Source organism: Myxocyprinus asiaticus, chromosome 29 (assembly GCF_019703515.2).
Source record: "Myxocyprinus asiaticus isolate MX2 ecotype Aquarium Trade chromosome 29, UBuf_Myxa_2, whole genome shotgun sequence".
Taxonomy (NCBI): domain Eukaryota; kingdom Metazoa; phylum Chordata; class Actinopteri; order Cypriniformes; family Catostomidae; genus Myxocyprinus; species Myxocyprinus asiaticus.
In genome coordinates, this window is record NC_059372.1 from 885001 (window position 1) to 905000 (window position 20000).

Consider the following 20000-nt stretch of genomic DNA (forward strand, 5'->3'; position numbering starts at 1 on the left):
CCTCAATCCAGGTGGTGGAGGACGAATCCAGTTGCCTCCGCGTTTGAGACCGTCAATCCGCACATCTTATCACGTGACTTGTTGAGTGTGTTACCACGGAGACGTAGCGCGCGTGGAGGCTTCACGCTATACTCCGCGGCATCCACGCACAACTCACCACGCACCCCACCGAGAGCGAGAACCACATTATAGCGACCACGAGGAGGTTACCCCATGTGACTCTACCCTCCCTAGCAACCGGGCCAATTTGGTTGCTTAGGAGACCTGGCTGGAGTCAAAAAGACATGCCAAGGTTGGAGTCAGCATACGAGTGTGGGTTATCTTTTGAACTATAGGTGGCGCTGTCTCCAAACTGCTCAGGTACGTTCAGGACATGATGTCAATGATGCATACCAAATTTCTTATAAATCTGACAATGCATTCAAAAGATATTTAACTTGTAGATAAAAATCTATTTGCCAGAGAAGCAGTATGGCTGATATGGGAAAAATTATATATGGCTGATATCCTTGAAATTCTCATGACCCAAGGAATCCAAAGACACCGAACTCATGATTTTAGGACATTTGGTTGAAAAGTTACAGGCAAAAATACCCATTTCCACTTTTCTTGACGCATAGGTGGCGCTGTCACCAAACTTTGCATGTCCCCTCAGATTATGGTCTTGATGAAGCATACCAAGTTTTGTTTCAATACGACAAACCATTGGCAAGATATAACCTCACTTCCTGTTTTATGTCGACCTTGTTAAATTTGTGTTAACGTAACTTTTCAACAAATGTGGTATTATTCATTCTGTGCAGATCAGTCTGGAGATTGTTTTGAACCATTGTTTAGGCAAATCAGGCAAAGTTTGAAGGAATAGTAGCGAATAGTCGATAAACGTCATAATCCAAGATGATCTCTAGGTTTGTCCTGGAGACCGCACATTTGTTATGGGGCCATTCGTGCTCTGAAATTACTTTAAAATGACTTAAACACAACGAGAAACCAATTCCTCATGCAACATTTAATACCAAGACCTTTTTAAGGCCTTAATTTGCGGAAGGGCGATTTAAGACTTTTTTCAGACCTGCAGAAACCCTGTAAATCTATTCCACCAGCGAGGTTAGCGAACCATGCCGAAAAAATCCATGCCGAGAAGGGTTAAAGTGGAAATGCTACTGGAACTATTCCTCACCATGTTTAGAACCGTTTGGCCCAATGGAATAAAAGCGGCTATTTTAACCCTTGTGCGACCTTCGGGACATTTTTGTCTTTTTCATTTTAGTTTTTTCGATCATTCTGGCTGTGTTAATGCCAACGGCATAAATGTTGCCAAAGGTGTGTAGTTTTGGGGGAATGTTGATATTTCAACCTCAGTTCCTATAATACATCTATAACACACTGTGTACACAAAATAGTTACACTCAGGACCTTCAGGACAAAAATGTCCCCATTGAAACCCATTAAAACTGCAATATTTGATCCCAGTGTCATTAAAGCATAAAATCATGAATTCTATGATATTATGCTTTCATTCTGGAGCCCTGGCTTCAAAATTTACATTTTTAATATTTTCCACCAGATGGCGCCATTTTTCTCATGTTTAGCCTATGGAGCAAATACAAGCTTTTCCCCTATTCTCTGTTTGCTGTATTATAGAGCACTGCAGGACAATTGAATAAATGATGCAGATAAAATTGTGTGTGTGTGTGTGAAAAACAACAGTGGCATTATATAAACAAACTGGCATTTAAATGTTTAAAATCCTGAAAATGAATGAATATTTGGTAGTTATGATCAGGACTGATGTTGGTTAAAAAAATTAACTCATTCAATGTGGAAAATAATATTAATATATAATATTATTAAGGCAGTTTTTGTCCTCTAAGCACCTCTGAGTAACCTTTTTTAAATTGACGCACAAGGGTTAAGTAGAATCAATGTTTAATTTAAGAACTAAATCACAGTAAAAAAAAAAAAATAAAATAAATCACAATTTATTTTTTATTTTTTTACTAAATGAACACGAGGAATATTTAATAATTGTAATTTATATGCACCAATACATTGTAAACAAAAAAATTGCATGTTTTGCAAACGAATCATTGAATCTGTTTTTTGAAATGATTTATGGAAATTGAGAATTTGAACTGATTCACAAAATTGAATTAAACTTACCAACTCAAACTCCATTTTTTGCTACAATAAAACAATATTGTACTTTTATTCATTATTTCTCTTTTTTAGTTTAATTTGCATTACTTTGTTTCAGTTCGTTTAATTAGTTTTTACATCACTAGTTACACTGTTTTAACCAGCTGCACCAAGTGGTGGGCATCAGGACATTTTGTTGGTCACTTAGTTTGTGTTGACATGGTTAGTCTGAACGGATACTCGCTAGTCACGAGACAAGACGAGATCACAAGACTAACGAGACACTCTTTAGGAGACTTAACGGCCAAATAAAAAGTGCATTAAAATCATTGTGAATGTTCAGCCCTAGTATGTGTGTAACGTGTGTCTCTCTCCTCCTCTAGTACGCGTTATATAAGAAGATGACGCAAGCAGCCATACTGATTCAGAGTAAGTTTCGCAGTTATTACGAGCAGAAGAAGTTCCAGCAGTCGCGGCGAGCGGCCGTGCTCATCCAGCAGTACTACCGCAGCTATAAAGAGTACGAGCGAGTGAAACAGGGACCGCGCGGCCCCGGGACCCTCAACACCAAGATCAAGTGAGAAACACTCGCACACTTTTAACGGTCTGCATGAAACAAACACACTTAAAACAGAGAATTCAACGTTACTCTTTATATATCTGCATTTATTCTGTCATGTGTGTGTTTGCATTAGAGGGTCGTTCCTGACGAAAAAACAGGATCAAGCAGCGCGGAAGATCATGCGTTTTCTCAGACGCTGCAGACACAGGTACATTATCTATCAGTCTGTCTGTCTCTCAATCCATCATCCAGATGTTACAGGTGTTTGCACAACATGACATCGGGGTAATAGGCAAAAATATGTGGAAATGTCCTCATATGTGGACAGCGGGACTAAGCTGTGAAATGTTAAATAATATCAAGCTATAGAAAGTCAAATAGTTTATGATGTGTCCAGGAGTGTTGATTATTCATGTTTTTGAAATGTTACAGACATTACATCAGAAATTAGCATATTCAAAGTAATGTCCAGCATCATCCAATCACTGTCAATCATGTTAAAATAAAATGATACATTATAAATTCTGAATCTATGTACTGATTATCATTGTCTCATGTCTGTCAAACATGTTGAGTGATCCAAACATCATCTGCAGCCTGAAACTGAACTTTTGATCAGATTTTAGGAGTGAATGCACTTAACTGCATAGAGAGATATAGGATGCTCCCTTGCTCCCTATTTAGTGAATGACTTAACCTCCAGTGTGCTGTCTGTCTGCACTGGTCTCAGAACAGTTTGAAATGCACCTTATTTTCATCCTAACTCCATATAAAGCCTCTGATAATGCACAGTGAATATAGGATATTTGAACTGAATCTGAGCGTGCAGTCCACGAATGTGGTCATTGTGCACAAACACAAACTCCTCTGTGATCTACGCCATATTGTTTGAACACATGACTGTGCGTCGAAAGTTTAACCCTTTACTGACAGCACAGAGTCGCCTGAACTGAGATCAGTCGGTTTAAATGAAATAAAATGATGCGTTGCGTATAGCGAAGCCAAAACGTAATGTCCACGCAAGTGGACGCGGGGTCTCAGGAGATGAACACACAGCACAATATAATTTTTCACGAGAGAACATTTGCATACTTAAACGTAAGCAAAACATTAATTCGCAGTCTTTCACGTACCTTAATGCGAAATACAATCCTTTAATGCATAATGCATATATTAATCGCTAAATACATGCCATCGCTAAAATAATCTCTTGTTTTTGCTCCACTTGTTTGTTACCACCATGGCACAGTGTCGGGTAAATAATTTAAAAAAGTAATCCACTGCTAATCATTTTTCTAAAATTGTAATCGGATTACTTTACTGATTAATGTATCAAAAATTAACCAAATTTATAATTACGTAACACTTCTCACTATTTCAAAAGAATGTCTGTATTTCCTTGTTCAGTGACTCGTTACGGATATAAATGTTTTAAATGTATTCTACGTAATATTATTTTAGAAATATGTGTAAGTTTTAAGTAAAAGTACTTAAAAGTATTGAACGATTGAAAGTCAGTAGCTGTAATCTGATCCCGAGAATTTAAAATGTAATGTGTTACACTACTTTCGACTTTAAAAGTAATTAGATTACAGCAGTTAATTACTTTGTAACCTGATTACACCCAACACTGGTGTTCTGAGACCGTCAATATGAACCAACATCTAACTGGACTTCTAGTTCCAGACACGTGAGCCATCAGCTCATATCAAGCTCTAAAGAGATGCAGCATTGTTTTATCATGCACACGTCAACAGGCCTTTACATTATAACACTTCCAGATATGTTTGAAAAGGCCACGTGCAGGATTTTAAATGGTTCTAAAATGCATTTTTAGTTTGTTTTTATTATAAAGAATTAAAATGTGAATTTATAAAATGCTGTGTGTGTTTGCAGGATTAAGGAGCTCAAACAGAGTAAAGAACTGGAGCGGAGAGGACTGACCACCTGAATACACACACACACACACACACACACTTTCAGTCATGTTTACAGTCATCTACTTAATAGCACTATTCAGACGGTAATTGTTTCACACAGGGACGTGAGGTAATTCCAGAATTTGCAGGGGCTAGTCAGTGATTTTATTGCCGTCTGAATCGAAAATGTCGTGAGTAAACTCCCGGCAGAGTTACCTACTGTTTCTTTTGAAAACACCAAGGTTGTGTGGTAATTTAGGGTGCTTTCACACTAGAACTTTTGGTGTGCACCCGGGTTCGTTTGACGTCATAGTTTGGTTCGTTTGGATGATGTGAACGCCAGACAAACACTCTCATTCTCTATGTCATTGCACATTCAGTGCATCCGTTGCAGACAAACACAAGTGTCGTTCTGTGCATGTGTAAATCCAAAGAAACGAATCATTCAGTAACACAGTGAAGCTATTGTCTTATTGAGTTGTTACATAGTTACAGTGGTAAACAGCTGCCGCTTGTACTCACGTTGCTATGTAAACGGACCGTGGTTCGGACCCGAATAATATGATGCGAACAGAGACCAGCGGGAGGAAACGAACTCCGGTTCGGACCAAGCAATCGAACCAACACCCTTAACCCTTTAAGCTCTGAATGTGTTTTTAAAGATTTCCTGTTTCAGTGGCATACCCAAAATTAAAGAGTCAAGTGTTTGTATCATCGTAAAGAAAACTTTTCAGATTTTTGAATTATATAGATTATGATACATTCTGAGACTCTCAGGCAAGAAACTGCTGAAAAATATCACAAATAATTGAGCCAAAAATGTACTTTTTTTCTTATTTGACTGATTTTAAATGAAATCTCAGGATGTAAATAAGGTGTCTCGGAAAAACTGCTTTTGTTTTGTTCCCAATCATGTCAACTGTATCTGAGAAAAATGTTGTGTTGATATGACAAAGCAATCAAAAGTTATAACATTACAAAAATAATTTATCATAGTGTCCAAAAACATCTCCAAACAAATAAAACATAATAATTGTACATAAGAACTAATTACACATGCAAACACAACAATGACTAAAGGTTTGTATAGCATGCAGACATGATTTTAGTAATGAGATTTCACAGAATGAGTTTCATTCTGTGTCATTTGAGTCATCATTGAGTCTGTGTCATGTATTTGGCGCCATCTCCTGGTGGTCATATGTAACATTGTGCTTCATGTGGATTATCTAATGATCTATACATCTGATTATCTTGTGTGTGGACTCGTTTGAAAGATAATCACCTCCTCTAAGTAATGATATGTGATATTTATAAGCAGAAACGCGGCATATAAGCAACACCAACATAATTGTTAAAGACATATACTTAACTATTACTCACTATATTTTTGTCTGTGAGTAAAACAAATAGGCTGGTTGTATTTTACTCTTTGAGAGCTTTCCAACAACATATGACACATGACTATTTGATGAGTTTGATGTTTTTACTGATTGCAATAATATGCGAATTTCTTTATAAATGATCAAAACGTAACACTTCTGATTTATCTGCATATTTTAAAGCACTTGTTCAGTTTTGGTCATAATGTCTACATGCATTGTAAAGTAGAGCTTCTAAACTTTCAAACGATACCGATTTTGTGTTGGTCAAGACTGTAGTTGTTAATATTTTGACGATTATATTTTTTCCTCACAATATTAATATCCATCCAAATTTACATCTCTAAGTTTAAAAGCAGGAGTCGATCCAATCCAATATGAGCTCTGCCAAGTGCCGTACGGTTACTAATTGACTGGATGCACGGTAATGTGCATGTGTATGTTTAATACAATGGAGGCTTGTATCACAGAAATGTTGAAAATTATTCACATAAGTTACTTTGGTGCTTCACTACGTACCTAACTTTTACTAACTAACCCACCTTTTTCTATCACCATATAGAACAAGCGGAACTGAAATCGTGATCCACGATGCCTTGACTAGTGGCAGAACTAATCGACTAGTCAACTAGACGCAAATGTTATTTTACAGACGTCACCCTGAGAAACAATTACCGTCCACAAACACACCTGCCATTGCTTGGTTTCACACTCTTTTTCTAAACTACTGCAGAATTTGGTTGTTTCTGAAGGTAAATATATTGACAGAAAGGAGAGATGGTTGTTTTTCATTGGTTGATTTTTTTTAATTTTTTTTTACAGTTGTTGCTGCAACACAAAAGTTCAAGTTCAGCTTTACTGAATGTTTTAATGTATAATGGACCTCTATGTAAATGTAAACAGTATATATACTCACATATATTATAAAGAGTAAATCGTGTTGATATTAATTTATTTATAGATCTGAACTCTTGGAGATACATTTTATAATGTTTAACCTCAAAGGAAGTCGACTGCTAGTCTTATTGCTCTTGAAACAGCAAAGAAAGGAAGACGCTGAGGTTGTGTTGGCATCCAAAGTCTTAAATTGTGGTTTACCATGGTAACAGTCAGGATAGAAATGTAAATGTTGCCAAGTGGTAAAGACCACAACACTCTCACATGACAAATCATGTAAACCTTAAGAAACTGTTCAGACCCCAAACTTGACAACGGTTTGTATTAAAGAAATTACAATATATGTCACAGTTAAGCATATCTTGCACAGAATTTAAAGGAATGTTCCGGGTTCATTATCTATCGATAATACACCGTGAAAAAAAATAATTCTGTAGGTGAAAACATTTGTTTAGGTTTATTAGTGCCTTCCTGTGCCTATCCTACAAAAATAAATAAAATAAAATAAATAAATAATCTAAAAAAAAAAAAAAATGTTCTGTCCAAAAAAAAAAATCTTTTTTTTTTTTTTTCTCAAGAGGTAACACTTTTTTATTTTTTTTATTTTTTTTTGAGTAAAAAAAAAAAAAGAAAATTAGAGAAAAATAAATATTTTTATATATGTTTATTTTATTTATTTATTTATTTTTTTGTAGGATATAGGCTCAGAAAGGCACTAAAACGGCTAAAAAAAAAAAATTTAAATAGTTTTTCACAGTGTGGTTCGGGGCTGTCGTACCGATTTCATTTCTGTCTATAAAAATTTTTCGCCATTTTGAACTTTCTGAAAAACCTACTTTTTTTTTAACTAGATTCGCACAAAGTTTGGCATATTTCATCATGGGACACTCCTGACAAAAAGTTGTTCGAAGAATTTTGTTTCGTCAAAGCGCTTCAGAGATACAAGCCAATAAAATATTTGGCCGTGGCCCTTTTTTGCCTATCAACCTTTATCTTCTAAACGGGTCGTTCTTTAAAAATGCGAACTTTCTGACTTACAAAATATTGAAATGTTCAATTCAGTACAGTTTAGTTTTTGCCCACAGAGTAAACATTAGAAGTTATTTTTGTATGTTCAAAATTCCAGTTTTTAACATCGATCAAGGGACAAAATTTCTTTTTTTAATTATTACATTTTTTTTATTATTTATTTTATGCTTTTTATGCTCTTGTTAGGCCTTGCACTAATGCTTGACCTGAGAAAATAAACGTAAATTACTGTAAATGTCCTATTTGAAATCTTTTTCATGGACATGTTTGGCACCCTATTTTGATAATGACCCAAACGCAAAGTCCAAACTTTACGAAACGTAATAAACTTCGACATTTTGAGGATGCACACCAAATAACGCACACTTATGCCCATAGGGGGTGCTATAACTACAAAATGTAAAAACTGCAACTGTTTCATTAAGAAAGTTGGAATTAGCATGCATCATTTTTGATTATTGTGATAACGTGTCCTTAAAATTTTGTCGGACAAATAAAAATAAATGGCCGCCAACTGCCAATCAAAGCAGCGGATAACTTCTGCTTTAAAAGTTACGCTCTAGGCGAGACGTTAGATTGCTTGTTTACTTTGAAAGGCTTTTTTCATCGATGTTATTGTAACCATTTGTCAGTACTGAAAGTATGTTGGTGGCACATTTCGCTCAACAAAAACTCTCATCCGGCACCCCCCTTTCATTTTGCGCCCTTGGCAACCACTTATGTCGCCTATGCCACAAGTCCAGTGCCCCCAAATCATATGCTCACTTTTTTTATCTCGTCCTAGGCCGTTTGTCTGATTCGCACGAAATTTGGTACGTATCATCTAAAAATGCTCCTGACAAAATGTTATCAAAAATTTTGGGGATTCGTTAAGTTGTTCGCCAATATGTTTTTGGGTGTGGTCCATGATGACGAATTGCTCTGTATCTTGTGAGCTCAGTATTCAAACGTAACTAAATTTGGTGCACATGGACAACAGAACATTCTAAGGTCGCATGCCAAATTTGATAAATTTCCGATGCTAGCGGGCGCTAAGAATGAAAAAAATCCTAATTGTGCAGCTGTGATTAAAGCGGTTGAAATTCGACACCAAAACGGCTGATTGCGCAGGATCTGCTGTCAGATTTGGCTGTTTTGGTCATGTTTTATTCAAGGCAAAAATAATCCTATTTCAGTTGTGAGCTTGCGGTCTGAATTGGATGAGAAAAAAGAGCATCTACCGCGAAATAACGCCAAAAACAACACGTCTTTCTGTTGCATTGTGTTCGCTGTATCTGCACTCAAACATACAGTGTGAATAGTGAATGAACAAATGACTCATATGAGCCAGTTCTTGTGCTGAATCGCTCCAAATGACTCATATGAGCCAGTTCTTGTGCTGAATCGCTCCAAATGACTCACGAGTTACGTTCTGAATGGCTTGAATCTCTGACTGAACACACTGAATCATCTGAATGGCTAAACCGCAAGTCTTTCAGTCATGAAACGAAGCATTTTGTTTACTTAAAGGTTTGTAAAACAAATCCGTATACTTGTGATAGAATCGCTTACTTTCTGTGCAAAGTTATTTAACTTCTTGTGAACCAGGACCATTTTGTTTTTGTAAGACTATAGTAAGACTGATTTCAATCAAACTTTATTAAGCGTCTTCATTTCTGAAACTGAACACTGATGTGATGTTTGATCAGTCACATGAATGCACTAGGCATCGTTTGATAGGATGAAGATTTTACATGTTTTTTTAATGTGCCTTGAGGTGTTTTTAACTGAATGAACCGCATCAGTTCTGTGTCATTGATAAAACGTCTTGACCTTTATGCATTCGACTGTAAATAGTGTACAATATAAAGAGCTGGTGAAAGTATATTTAAGAATCAATACGTTTGCTTCTGTCTTGTTTAATTTATTCCTGTACTGACTGCTGATATGCACGGTTGTATTTACATGAGATGTTTTCTGGCATGATTTTGTTTGCATGAGTTCTGTTTGTTTCTGTTTTCACTCACAGGTCTTTAGTGATGATTCTGCTGATACTTATGTGACTATCATAAGTTTATGGAAATGTTTGGGTTCATTTCATTGACATTTTGCAGATATTTGTTGATGCTGTTTTACTTTTCATAACATTTCATTAAAGTTCAAATTCAAGTTTAGTTGTGCTTTTTCTGTTATTGTACTCCAGACAGAAGACAAAGTCTCCTTTGTTTTGGGTTTTTAAAGTCTTTCATTACATTTCTGAAATAAAGAGCAGATTTTCATTCTCAAATGAAAAAGGAAAAACTCAGATTGCAACACATCTGTTTAAATGTTTTTGTGCTGCTTAAAAAATATCAAATGAGTCAAAGTATCTGATTAAAAACAAATAAAAACCACCATATTTATATTTTTAAACAAATCACTCCTAGATAAAGTTTTTCTGCGATTACACACTGGCAGAATTTTATTTCTTATAACTTTACATTGTTTACATTTTACATTACTAAATCACAAACACACTCACTCACACGCACACACAGAGATACACACACGCACACAAATTACTCGCACACAAACACACACACATACACACACAAACACACTCACGCACACACAGAGATACACACATGCACACAAATTACTCGCACACAAACACACACACATACTCACACACACACTCACACTCACACACACAAACACACTCACTCACACGCACACACACACTCTCACACTCACTCACACACAAACACATCTCTCACACACACACACACACACACACACACACTCTCACACTCACTCACACACAAACACACTCACACACAAACACACACTCTCACACACTCACACACACTCACACTCACACACAAACACACTCTCACACACACACACACCCACACTCACACACAAACACACACTCTCACACTCACTCACACACAAACACACATCTCTCACACACACACACACACACTCTCACACTCACTCACACACAAACACATCTCTCACACACACACACACACACACACACTCTCACACTCACTCACACACAAACACACTCACACTCACACACAAACACACACTCTCACACTCACTCACACACAAACACACATCTCACACACAGATACACACATACTCACACACACAAACACACTCACACACAAACACACACACTCACACACACACAAACACACATACTCACACACACAAACACACTCACACACAAACTCACACACAGATACTCACACAAACACACTCACACACACACAAACACACACTCTCACACAGATACACACACACACACACACACAGAGATACACGCACACACACACTTACACACACAGAGATACGCACACACACGCACACAAATTACTCGCACACAAACACACACTCACACATTCTCACACATACTCACTCACACAAACACTCACACAAACCACACACAAACACTCACACAAACACACTCACGCACACACAGATACACACACACACACACTTACACGCACACAAATTACTCGCACACAAACACACTCACACACAAACACACATACTCACACACACAAACACACTCACACAAAAACTCACACACAGATACTCACATAAACACACTCACACACACACAAACACACACTCTCACACTCACAAACACACACTCTCACACTCACACACAGATCATACACACACACACACACACACACACAGATACACGCACACAAATTACTCGCACACAAACACACACTCACATACTCACACACACAAACACACTCACTCACACGCACACACAGATACACACACACACACACTTACACACACAGAGATACACACACACACGCACACAAATTACTCGCACACAAACACACACTCACACATACTCACACATACTCACACACACAAACACACTCACACACAGATACACACACACACTCACACAAACACACTCACACACAAACTCACACACAGATACTCACACAAACACACACACTCTCACACTCACTCACACACAAACACACACTCACTCACACTCTCACACACACTCTCACACTCACACACACACAAACACACACTCACTCACACTCTCACACACACTCTCACACTCACACACACACACAAACACACGCTCTCACACTCACACACACACAAACACACACTCACACTCTCACACACACACTCACACACAAACACACACTCACACACACACACAAACACACTCACACACAAACACACACACTCACACACACACAAACACACACACTCACACACACACAAACACACACTCACACACAAACTCACTCACACACACACTCAAATAATACACAGGTTTTATCAGAATAATTAATGTAAGTGCTTTAATAAATGATAAGCGTCACATTTCTCCCTTTAAACCCTGTAAAAGGTGAATAAACCGTCTCAAACACTGAGATGACAAAGTCTGTAATGTTGCAGTTCACCAGTTTGTGTGTCTGATGTTTACATTTATATGAAACTTGCAGCAACAAAAGTGCAATCTCCTTCCGGTCTTCTAGAGCTCATTTTAATGACATTTTGATATTTTATGGCATATTACTGTTACATTAATGATTCATTACTTTTCTATGGATTTTAAATCATTTAGAAATGCACAAAACATGTTTCAAGAAAAACAAATATTAATCATGTGTAAATATTCACTCTTATTGGATTAAATAATAATAATAATAAATAATAGTTATACATCCCAGAAACATATGCAAAGGACATTACAGACCGTTCAACTTAAATACAGAAAATAAACACAACAGCCAATCGAGAACCCTTGAATGTGATTGGCTGACAATATTCAGGATATTTTTCACAGCAGTAAATCTACATTCTTCTGATAGACAATTAAAAACATTTACCTGACATTAAAATGTACTTGTGGATCTATATCATATACTTCAGTACAGTGTGTGTGTAAAGAACAGCCTTTATTCAATATACCTCACATAAGCCTTCTCAAATGGAATAAATATCATTTAAAACACAGAAAGACACATTAAATATATATAGAGAGAGAGAGATGCTAAAAGGCTCAAGGATGCTCTGGACGCACTGTCCAGTCGTTCATCAAAAACAATGACATTATGTTGAATGTGTCCATCAACAGGGCAAACAACACACAGAACACGAAACTACAGAAGCCCTGAACCGCAAGGTGAAAAAACATCTTTAAAAAAACATTTTTTTTTAGGTGTCTTAGTGCCCTCCTGAGCCTATGTCCTCTGAATTTTTTAATGAAATAAAAAAATAAAAAATAAAAAAATAAACTTTTTTTTCCCTTGCTAGCTAACAATTAGCATGCGATACCAACCTCGTCCACCAGGTGCCACTATCAGTAAGCATGATAAGATCAGTAAGTCTGTGGTGCTTCATCTGTTGATTTATACATTTCTTAATACAGTAAATCTTACATTAACCTTTTAATTACATTTACAGTGAGTCATTTAGCAAATGAGGAGCATAGCAAGCAATTGATCAGATAAAGTTCAACAACATCTACAGTGTTGTACTGTCAAGTTTTCAAGATGGATGGAGTAGTATAGGTGCTAGTGCAGAAGAAAGAGACAGAGAAGGATTTTGTGTGTGTGTGTGTGTGTACAGTAAGTGCAGGTTAAGTGCAGTAGTAAGTGCAGTTAGTGTGGGTTGGTTAAGTGCTCGTGGAACAGATGTGTTTTCAGCTGGTTCTTGAATGTTCAGATGGTATCAGCAGATCGTTTGGAGGCTGGATGTTCATTCCACCACAGAGGAACAGAGAAAGTGAACGACTGTGAAATAGACTTTGAGCCTCTATGTAATGGGACCACCAGGCGTCGCTCGTTCATAGACCGTAGAGAGCGAGGTGGAGCATAGACCTGGAGAAGTGAACTGAAATAAGAGGGTGTGGTTCCACTGGCTGTCCTGAAGGACAGAGTCAAAGCCTTGAATTTGATGCAGGCAGCTACAGGTAACCAGTGGAGTGAAATCAAGGTTACACATGTTTCATATGGCATTCCTCATCAAGTGTGACAGTGGGAGTTATTTCTGATTGTTTGATGACCTTCACCTCTGGGAATATTGATGCTAATAGTTAGCTAGCAAGAAAATATTGTCGAGTTGCCTTTTGAGGAAAAAAAAAATTGAAGAGAAAAAAAGTCAGAGAAAATTTTTTTGAAAGAGAAAGAAGAGACAAAAAAAATCAGATAGAAAAAAATCAGGGAGAAAACAAAATTCAGAGAAATTATTTTTAGAGAAAACAAATTCAGAGGAAAAAAAATCAGAGAAAAAGAAATTAATTCCAAAGAGAAAAATAAAATCAGGGAGAATCAAAATTCAGAGAAAAAATATTTAAAAGAGAAACAAATTCAGAGAAATAAAAGAGAGAAAAAAAATCAGAAAGAAATAAATAAAGGTGGAAAAAAAAAATCAGAGAAAAAAATGATTTAAAAGAGAAAAAAATTCAGCGAAATAAAAGAGAAAAAATCTGACGGCATTTTAGTGCTACGTAAAAACAACTGAGATTACAGTCATAATATTTTGAGAATAAATTCAAAATTACCAGAATGAAAAAAATACCTCCTTTCTGTGTAAATTAGGCTCATTGTAGATTGCGTTTCATTCACAAAAATTGCCTGCCGCAATTATTGCAAATAAAAGTATTGAAAAGTAGTAAAAATTAATTTTATTTAAAAGAGATGTTTGTGAACATTTTCAGCCCATCATATGATGGAGAAGAGCTTATTTGGCATATATCCAGATGAGCTGTGCAGTTTTTCGGCATGTTTAAGAGGTGATGTAAGTGTGTGGATAACAGTAGATACGGCGGTCTGTACAGACGTCTGTGTGCTGATCTGCACAATTACTTTAGTGAATGGAGCGCTAAACCAGCGCAAACATTTACAGGACGCAATTCATTCGTGATATAGAGGCACATCAGCACAGAGTTATCATTACATATTATCTGGACACTGCAGCGATGTGGGAAATTACATTTATTAAGGAGAAGGCTACAAGTTTACACTGCCAATCCTGTAACCAGATGATCTATTGATATTTACACAGGTCTATAGTTCAGTACTGATGTTCATTATTTTAATCCTGTTCTTTGTGCATCTGTTACAGCCTTTACAGCCCCATTCATGTTTCATGCATTTCTTCACTTTCATTAATCTCTATGAAGTTCAGAACTTATACATTTAAAACCCCGTCTTACTAAAGCCATTATTATTTCTGTAATTCAATTCTGTAACAGTTAATATGATAAAGATACAAACAACTTCCATGTTTGTCAGTATTCCCAAATTATTTTCATTTTGAGCAGAAATACTCCTATATTTGCCAAAGTTTCAGCACCTTTTGACCGGACAGCTCCCGTAACACTTAAATTGTACTTTATAATGAGTGTTCTGCGTACTGGCTTGGGAAACAGCCGTCACTCCATCTTAAAATAATGAGCGATCGTAAAGTTGCAACGTTATTTAACATGCTGAAAAAGTGTGCTTGACTGATCTGGATATAACGCACTTCCCTTTCATTTGATCAGTGTTTGATGAATTACTGCTGATATGATGGGTTAAAAATGTTCACAAACATCTCTTTTAAAAAATAATAAAATTTATAAATTCAAAGAGAAAAAAATCCGGAGAGAAAAAAATAATTTAAAAGAGTAAAAAAAAAAAAAAAACATTCAGAAAGAAACATTTTTTAGAGAGAAAAAAATCTGAGATAAAAAATGTCATTTCAAAGAGAAAACAAATTAGAGTGAAAAAAAATATTCCGGAGAGGAAATTTATTTCCAAGTGAAATGTATTTTTTCACTTTGCGGTTCAGGACTTCCATATGAAACTACTACATGACATGACACAATCATATCCTAATGTGCAGCTATGTGGAACGTAAATTTCATTTAATGGGATTTAATGACGGGTGAGGTTACCAAGCGCAACCGTTGTTACTGACTTAAATGTTAGTTGACGAAGAGTTTTTTTTATTTTGCCAGCGATAACGAAGATGAGATAAAATGCTGCATCATGGCGATACTAAAGCGGCTTTAATTAACACATTCTGTTAACGGGGGGTCTGGGTATCTCAGCGAGTATTAACGCTGACTATCACACCTGGAGTCGTGAGTTCGAATCCAGGGTGTGCTGAGTGACTCCAGTCAGGTCTCCTAAGCAACCAAATTGGCCCGGTTGCTAGGGAGGGTAGAGTCACATGGGGTAACCTCCTCGTGGTCGTGATTAGTGGTTCTCGCTCTCAATGGGGCGTGTGGTAAGTTGTGTGTGGATCGTGGAGAGTAGCATGAGCCTCCACATGCTGTGAGTCTCCGCGGTGTCATGCACAACGAGTCACGTGATAAGATGCACGGATTGACGGTCTCAGAAGCGGAGGCAACTGAGACTTGTCCTCCACCACCCGGATTGAGGTGAGTAACCGCACCACCACGAGAACCTACTAAGTAGTGGGAATTGGGCATTCCAAAATTAGGAGAAAAGGGGATTAAAAAAATAAAAATAAATAAATAAATAAAAAACTAAAATTAACGAAAATATGACTTGAAGAAAATACTGCAGGGCATTAATACACTAATACTGTTTTTTTTAATAAAGAAAAATCTAGAAAAAAATGTATTTAAATAATTGTCATTTTGCACATTATTGTCAACTTATTATTATTATTATTTATTCATTCATTAAAATAAAAATTCCAACTAAAATGTATTAAAATTAAACTAAAAAAGTTTCTTTTATTTCAACAACGCATTAAATCCAGCTTGTGTAACTACAAGCGTTTGAATTTGTGTACTTGCGTAGAGTATGTTTTGGGCCTAACACACACACACACACACACACACACATACACACACTTACACTCAAACACATACACACACACACACACACACTTACACTCAAACACACACACACACACACACACATATACATATATGGGTCAGAAGTGTGAGCTGGAGTGAGAGGCGGTGAGTGGGGAGGTGTGGGCCCTGTGGCGCAGCTCGTCCGTGGAGCCCACCGTAAGCCGCAGCATGGCGAGGACATTGGCACGGTAGCGGGCGGACATGATGTTATACAGTAGAGGATTCACAGCAGCACTGACGTAAAACAGCACTAAAGACACCAGATTAAAATACTGACTGATGTAATACAACTTATCGCTGGAGTCTGACACAGAAAACAGCGTCCGACTCACATGGAACGGCAGCCAACACAAGACGAACACCAGCACGATTACCACTGCAAAGAGAGAGAGAAATAACAACAACAACAACAACAACAACAACAACAACAAAAAATATATATATATATATTCAAAACTGTGTTTAATGGGATAGTTCACCCAAAAAAAAAAGGACAATTCTGTAATTAATTACTCACCCTCGTGTCGTTCCCAACCCGTATAAAGTATTAGACATCCAGTAAAATATATAACAGCATACGGGTTTAGAACGACATGAGTGAGTGTTGACACCTTTCTGAGTGAACTGTTCCTTTAAGAATCCTTCGTCAAATGACATCTCACATATTAGCCATGATCATTTTTGCTCACCCATCATGCGGAGCGTCTGGCGGTGTGCTTTGTCGCGGTGCATGTGTGAGCGCAGGTGCAGGCGGCGGGCAATTAGGCCATAAAGGAGGGAGAGAATGGCGAGCGGGCAAATGAAATAGAGGTTTGAGAGCCACAGCATGGCCTTCAGGAGACCAGATGTCTGAGCGTACTGTGTGCAGCGACATTCACTGGCTTCGCCCTCTAAACCCTCCACCCCCACCAACACAAATACAGGCCCGGCACTGAGCATGGCCATGCCCCACAGTCCGGCGATCAGCACACGGACACGCCCTCTAGTGACGAGCAAACGTGCACGGAGAGGAAAACATACGGCCAGATATCGCTCCGCCCCCAACGCGGTCATGTGCAGGATGGACGAGAAGGTGCAACATTCTCCTACGAACATCGACAGCTTGCACACGGCGTTGCCCAGCAACCACGGACGATACCGCCACAACTGCCAATCATAAAAAACACAAACATTTATACACACTGAAGACATTTATAGGAATAATTACAAATTGTTGAAAACATGTTTGGCTAATAAAAGCCTAGCACACAATACAAGACCCTCATCAAAAATACGACTACTCTGCGACAAAAAGCCCCATATGTGTGGCACATTACCAACAGTCTTATAGTGTGTGCAACACCACTAACTTAACTACACTTATCAGTAGCATGACAGCAGTTCATCTATTTTCACAACAGTGTCGCTTCACTAGTAACAAGTTACACTTTCCAGCGAGTAGCGCTGTAGCATCACAAAATGCTTCATTTGTCACATTGTGTTGTGAACGCAGCAATGAAGCTGATGGGGGAATCAAACAAATCATTCAAGTGAATCAGTTCTTTCAAACAGTTCATGTAAGTGAACCAGTTAAAACAAACGATTCACTGATTCACTTATATTTACCGTTGGGAAGTCCAAATCATTCAAGTGAATCAGTTCTTTCAGACAGTTTATGTAAATGAACCAGTTAAAATAAACGATTCACTGATTCATTTATATTAACATTGAGAAGTCCAAATCATTCAAGTGAATCAGTTCTTTCAAACAGTTCATGTAAATGAACCAGTTAAAATAAACAATTCACTGATTCATTTATATTAACATTGAGAAGTCCAAATCATTCAAGTGAATCAGTTCTTTCAAACAGTTTATGTAAGTGAACCAGTTAAAACAAAAGATTCACTGATTCACTTATATTAACATTGAGAAGTCCAAATCATTCAAGTGAATCAGTTCTTTCAAACAGTTCATGTAAGTGAACCAGTTAAAACAAAAGATTCACTGATTCACTTATATTAACATTGGGAAGTCCAAATCATTCAAGTGAATCAGTTCTTTCAAACAGTTCATGTAAGTGAACCAGTTAAAACAAATGATTCACTGATTCACTTATATTAACATTGGGGAGTCCAAATCATTTCAAGTGAATCAGTTCTTTCAAACAGTTCATGTAAGTGAACCAGTTAAAACAAACGATTCACTGATTCACTTATATTTACCGTTGGGAAGTGCAAATCATTCAAGTGAATCAGTTCTTTCAGACAGTTTATGTAAGTGAACCAGTTAAAACAAACGATTCACTGATTCACTTATATTAACATTGAGAAGTCCAAATCATTCAAGTGAATCAGTTCTTTCAGACAGTTTATGTAAATGAACCAGTTAAAATAAATGATTCACTGATTCACTTATATTAACATTGAGAAGTCCAAATCATTCAAGTGAATCAGTTCTTTTAGACAGTTCATGTAAGTGAACCAGTTAAAACAAATGATTCACTGATTCACTTATATTAACATTGGGAAGACCAAATCATTCAAGTGAATCAGTTCTTTCAAACAGTTCATGTAAGTGAACCAGTTAAAACAAATGATTCACTGATTCACTTATATTTACCATTGGGAAGACCAAATCATTCAAGTGAATCAGTTCTTTCAAACAGTTCATGTAAGTGAACCAGTTAAAACAAATGATTCACTGATTCACTTATATTTACCATTGGGAAGACCAAATCATTCAAGTGAATCAGTTCTTTCAGACAGTTCATGTAAATGAACCAGTTAAAACAAACGATTCACTGATTCACTTATATTTACCGTTGGGAAGTCCAAATCATTCAAGTGAATCAGTTCTTTCAGACAGTTTATGTAAATGAACCAGTTAAAATAAACGATTCACTGATTCACTTATATTAACATTGAGAAGTCCAAATCATTCAAGTGAATCAGTTCTTTCAGACAGTTCATGTAAGTGAACCAGTTAAAACAAACGATTCACTGATTCACTTATATTAACATTGAGAAGTCCAAATCATTCAAGTGAATCAGTTCTTTCAAACAGTTCATGTAAGTGAACCAGTTAAAACAAACGATTCACTGATTCACTTATATTTACCATTGGGAAGACCAAATCATTCAAGTGAATCAGTTCTTTCAGACAGTTCATGTAAATGAACCAGTTAAAACAAAAGATTCACTGATTCACTTATATTAACATTGAGAAGTCCAAATCATTCAAGTGAATCAGTTCTTTCA

At 36.9% G+C, this 20000-nt stretch overlaps 2 protein-coding genes across 6 annotated transcripts in view; one reads left to right on the top strand and one right to left on the bottom strand.

Moving 5' to 3' along the window:
- The window catches only part of camta2 (calmodulin binding transcription activator 2), a 248222-nt gene that overhangs the window by 48548 nt on the left and 179674 nt on the right, over nucleotides 1–20000 (top strand). For 2 of the 5 annotated variants that reach the window (XM_051661569.1, XM_051661572.1), the window contains 3 exons: nucleotides 2523–2716; nucleotides 2835–2909; nucleotides 4598–10081. In XM_051661569.1, coding sequence (XP_051517529.1) covers nucleotides 2523–2716; nucleotides 2835–2909; nucleotides 4598–4652 — 324 coding nt within the window. In that variant the 3' untranslated portion in view covers nucleotides 4653–10081. Of the gene's footprint in view, nucleotides 1–2522; nucleotides 2717–2834; nucleotides 2910–4597; nucleotides 10082–20000 lie in introns of those variants that run through there. The other 3 variants (XM_051661568.1, XM_051661571.1, XR_007893725.1) reach the window with 2 other exon arrangements.
- The window catches only part of LOC127420182 (growth hormone secretagogue receptor type 1-like), a 9922-nt gene continuing 6763 nt past the window's right edge, over nucleotides 16842–20000 (bottom strand). The window contains exons 3-4 of the mRNA XM_051662235.1: nucleotides 17454–17910; nucleotides 16842–17140 (exon numbers count right to left, since the gene is read on the bottom strand). Of these exons, the coding sequence (XP_051518195.1) occupies nucleotides 16842–17140; nucleotides 17454–17910 (756 nt within the window). The remainder of the gene's footprint in view (nucleotides 17141–17453; nucleotides 17911–20000) is intronic.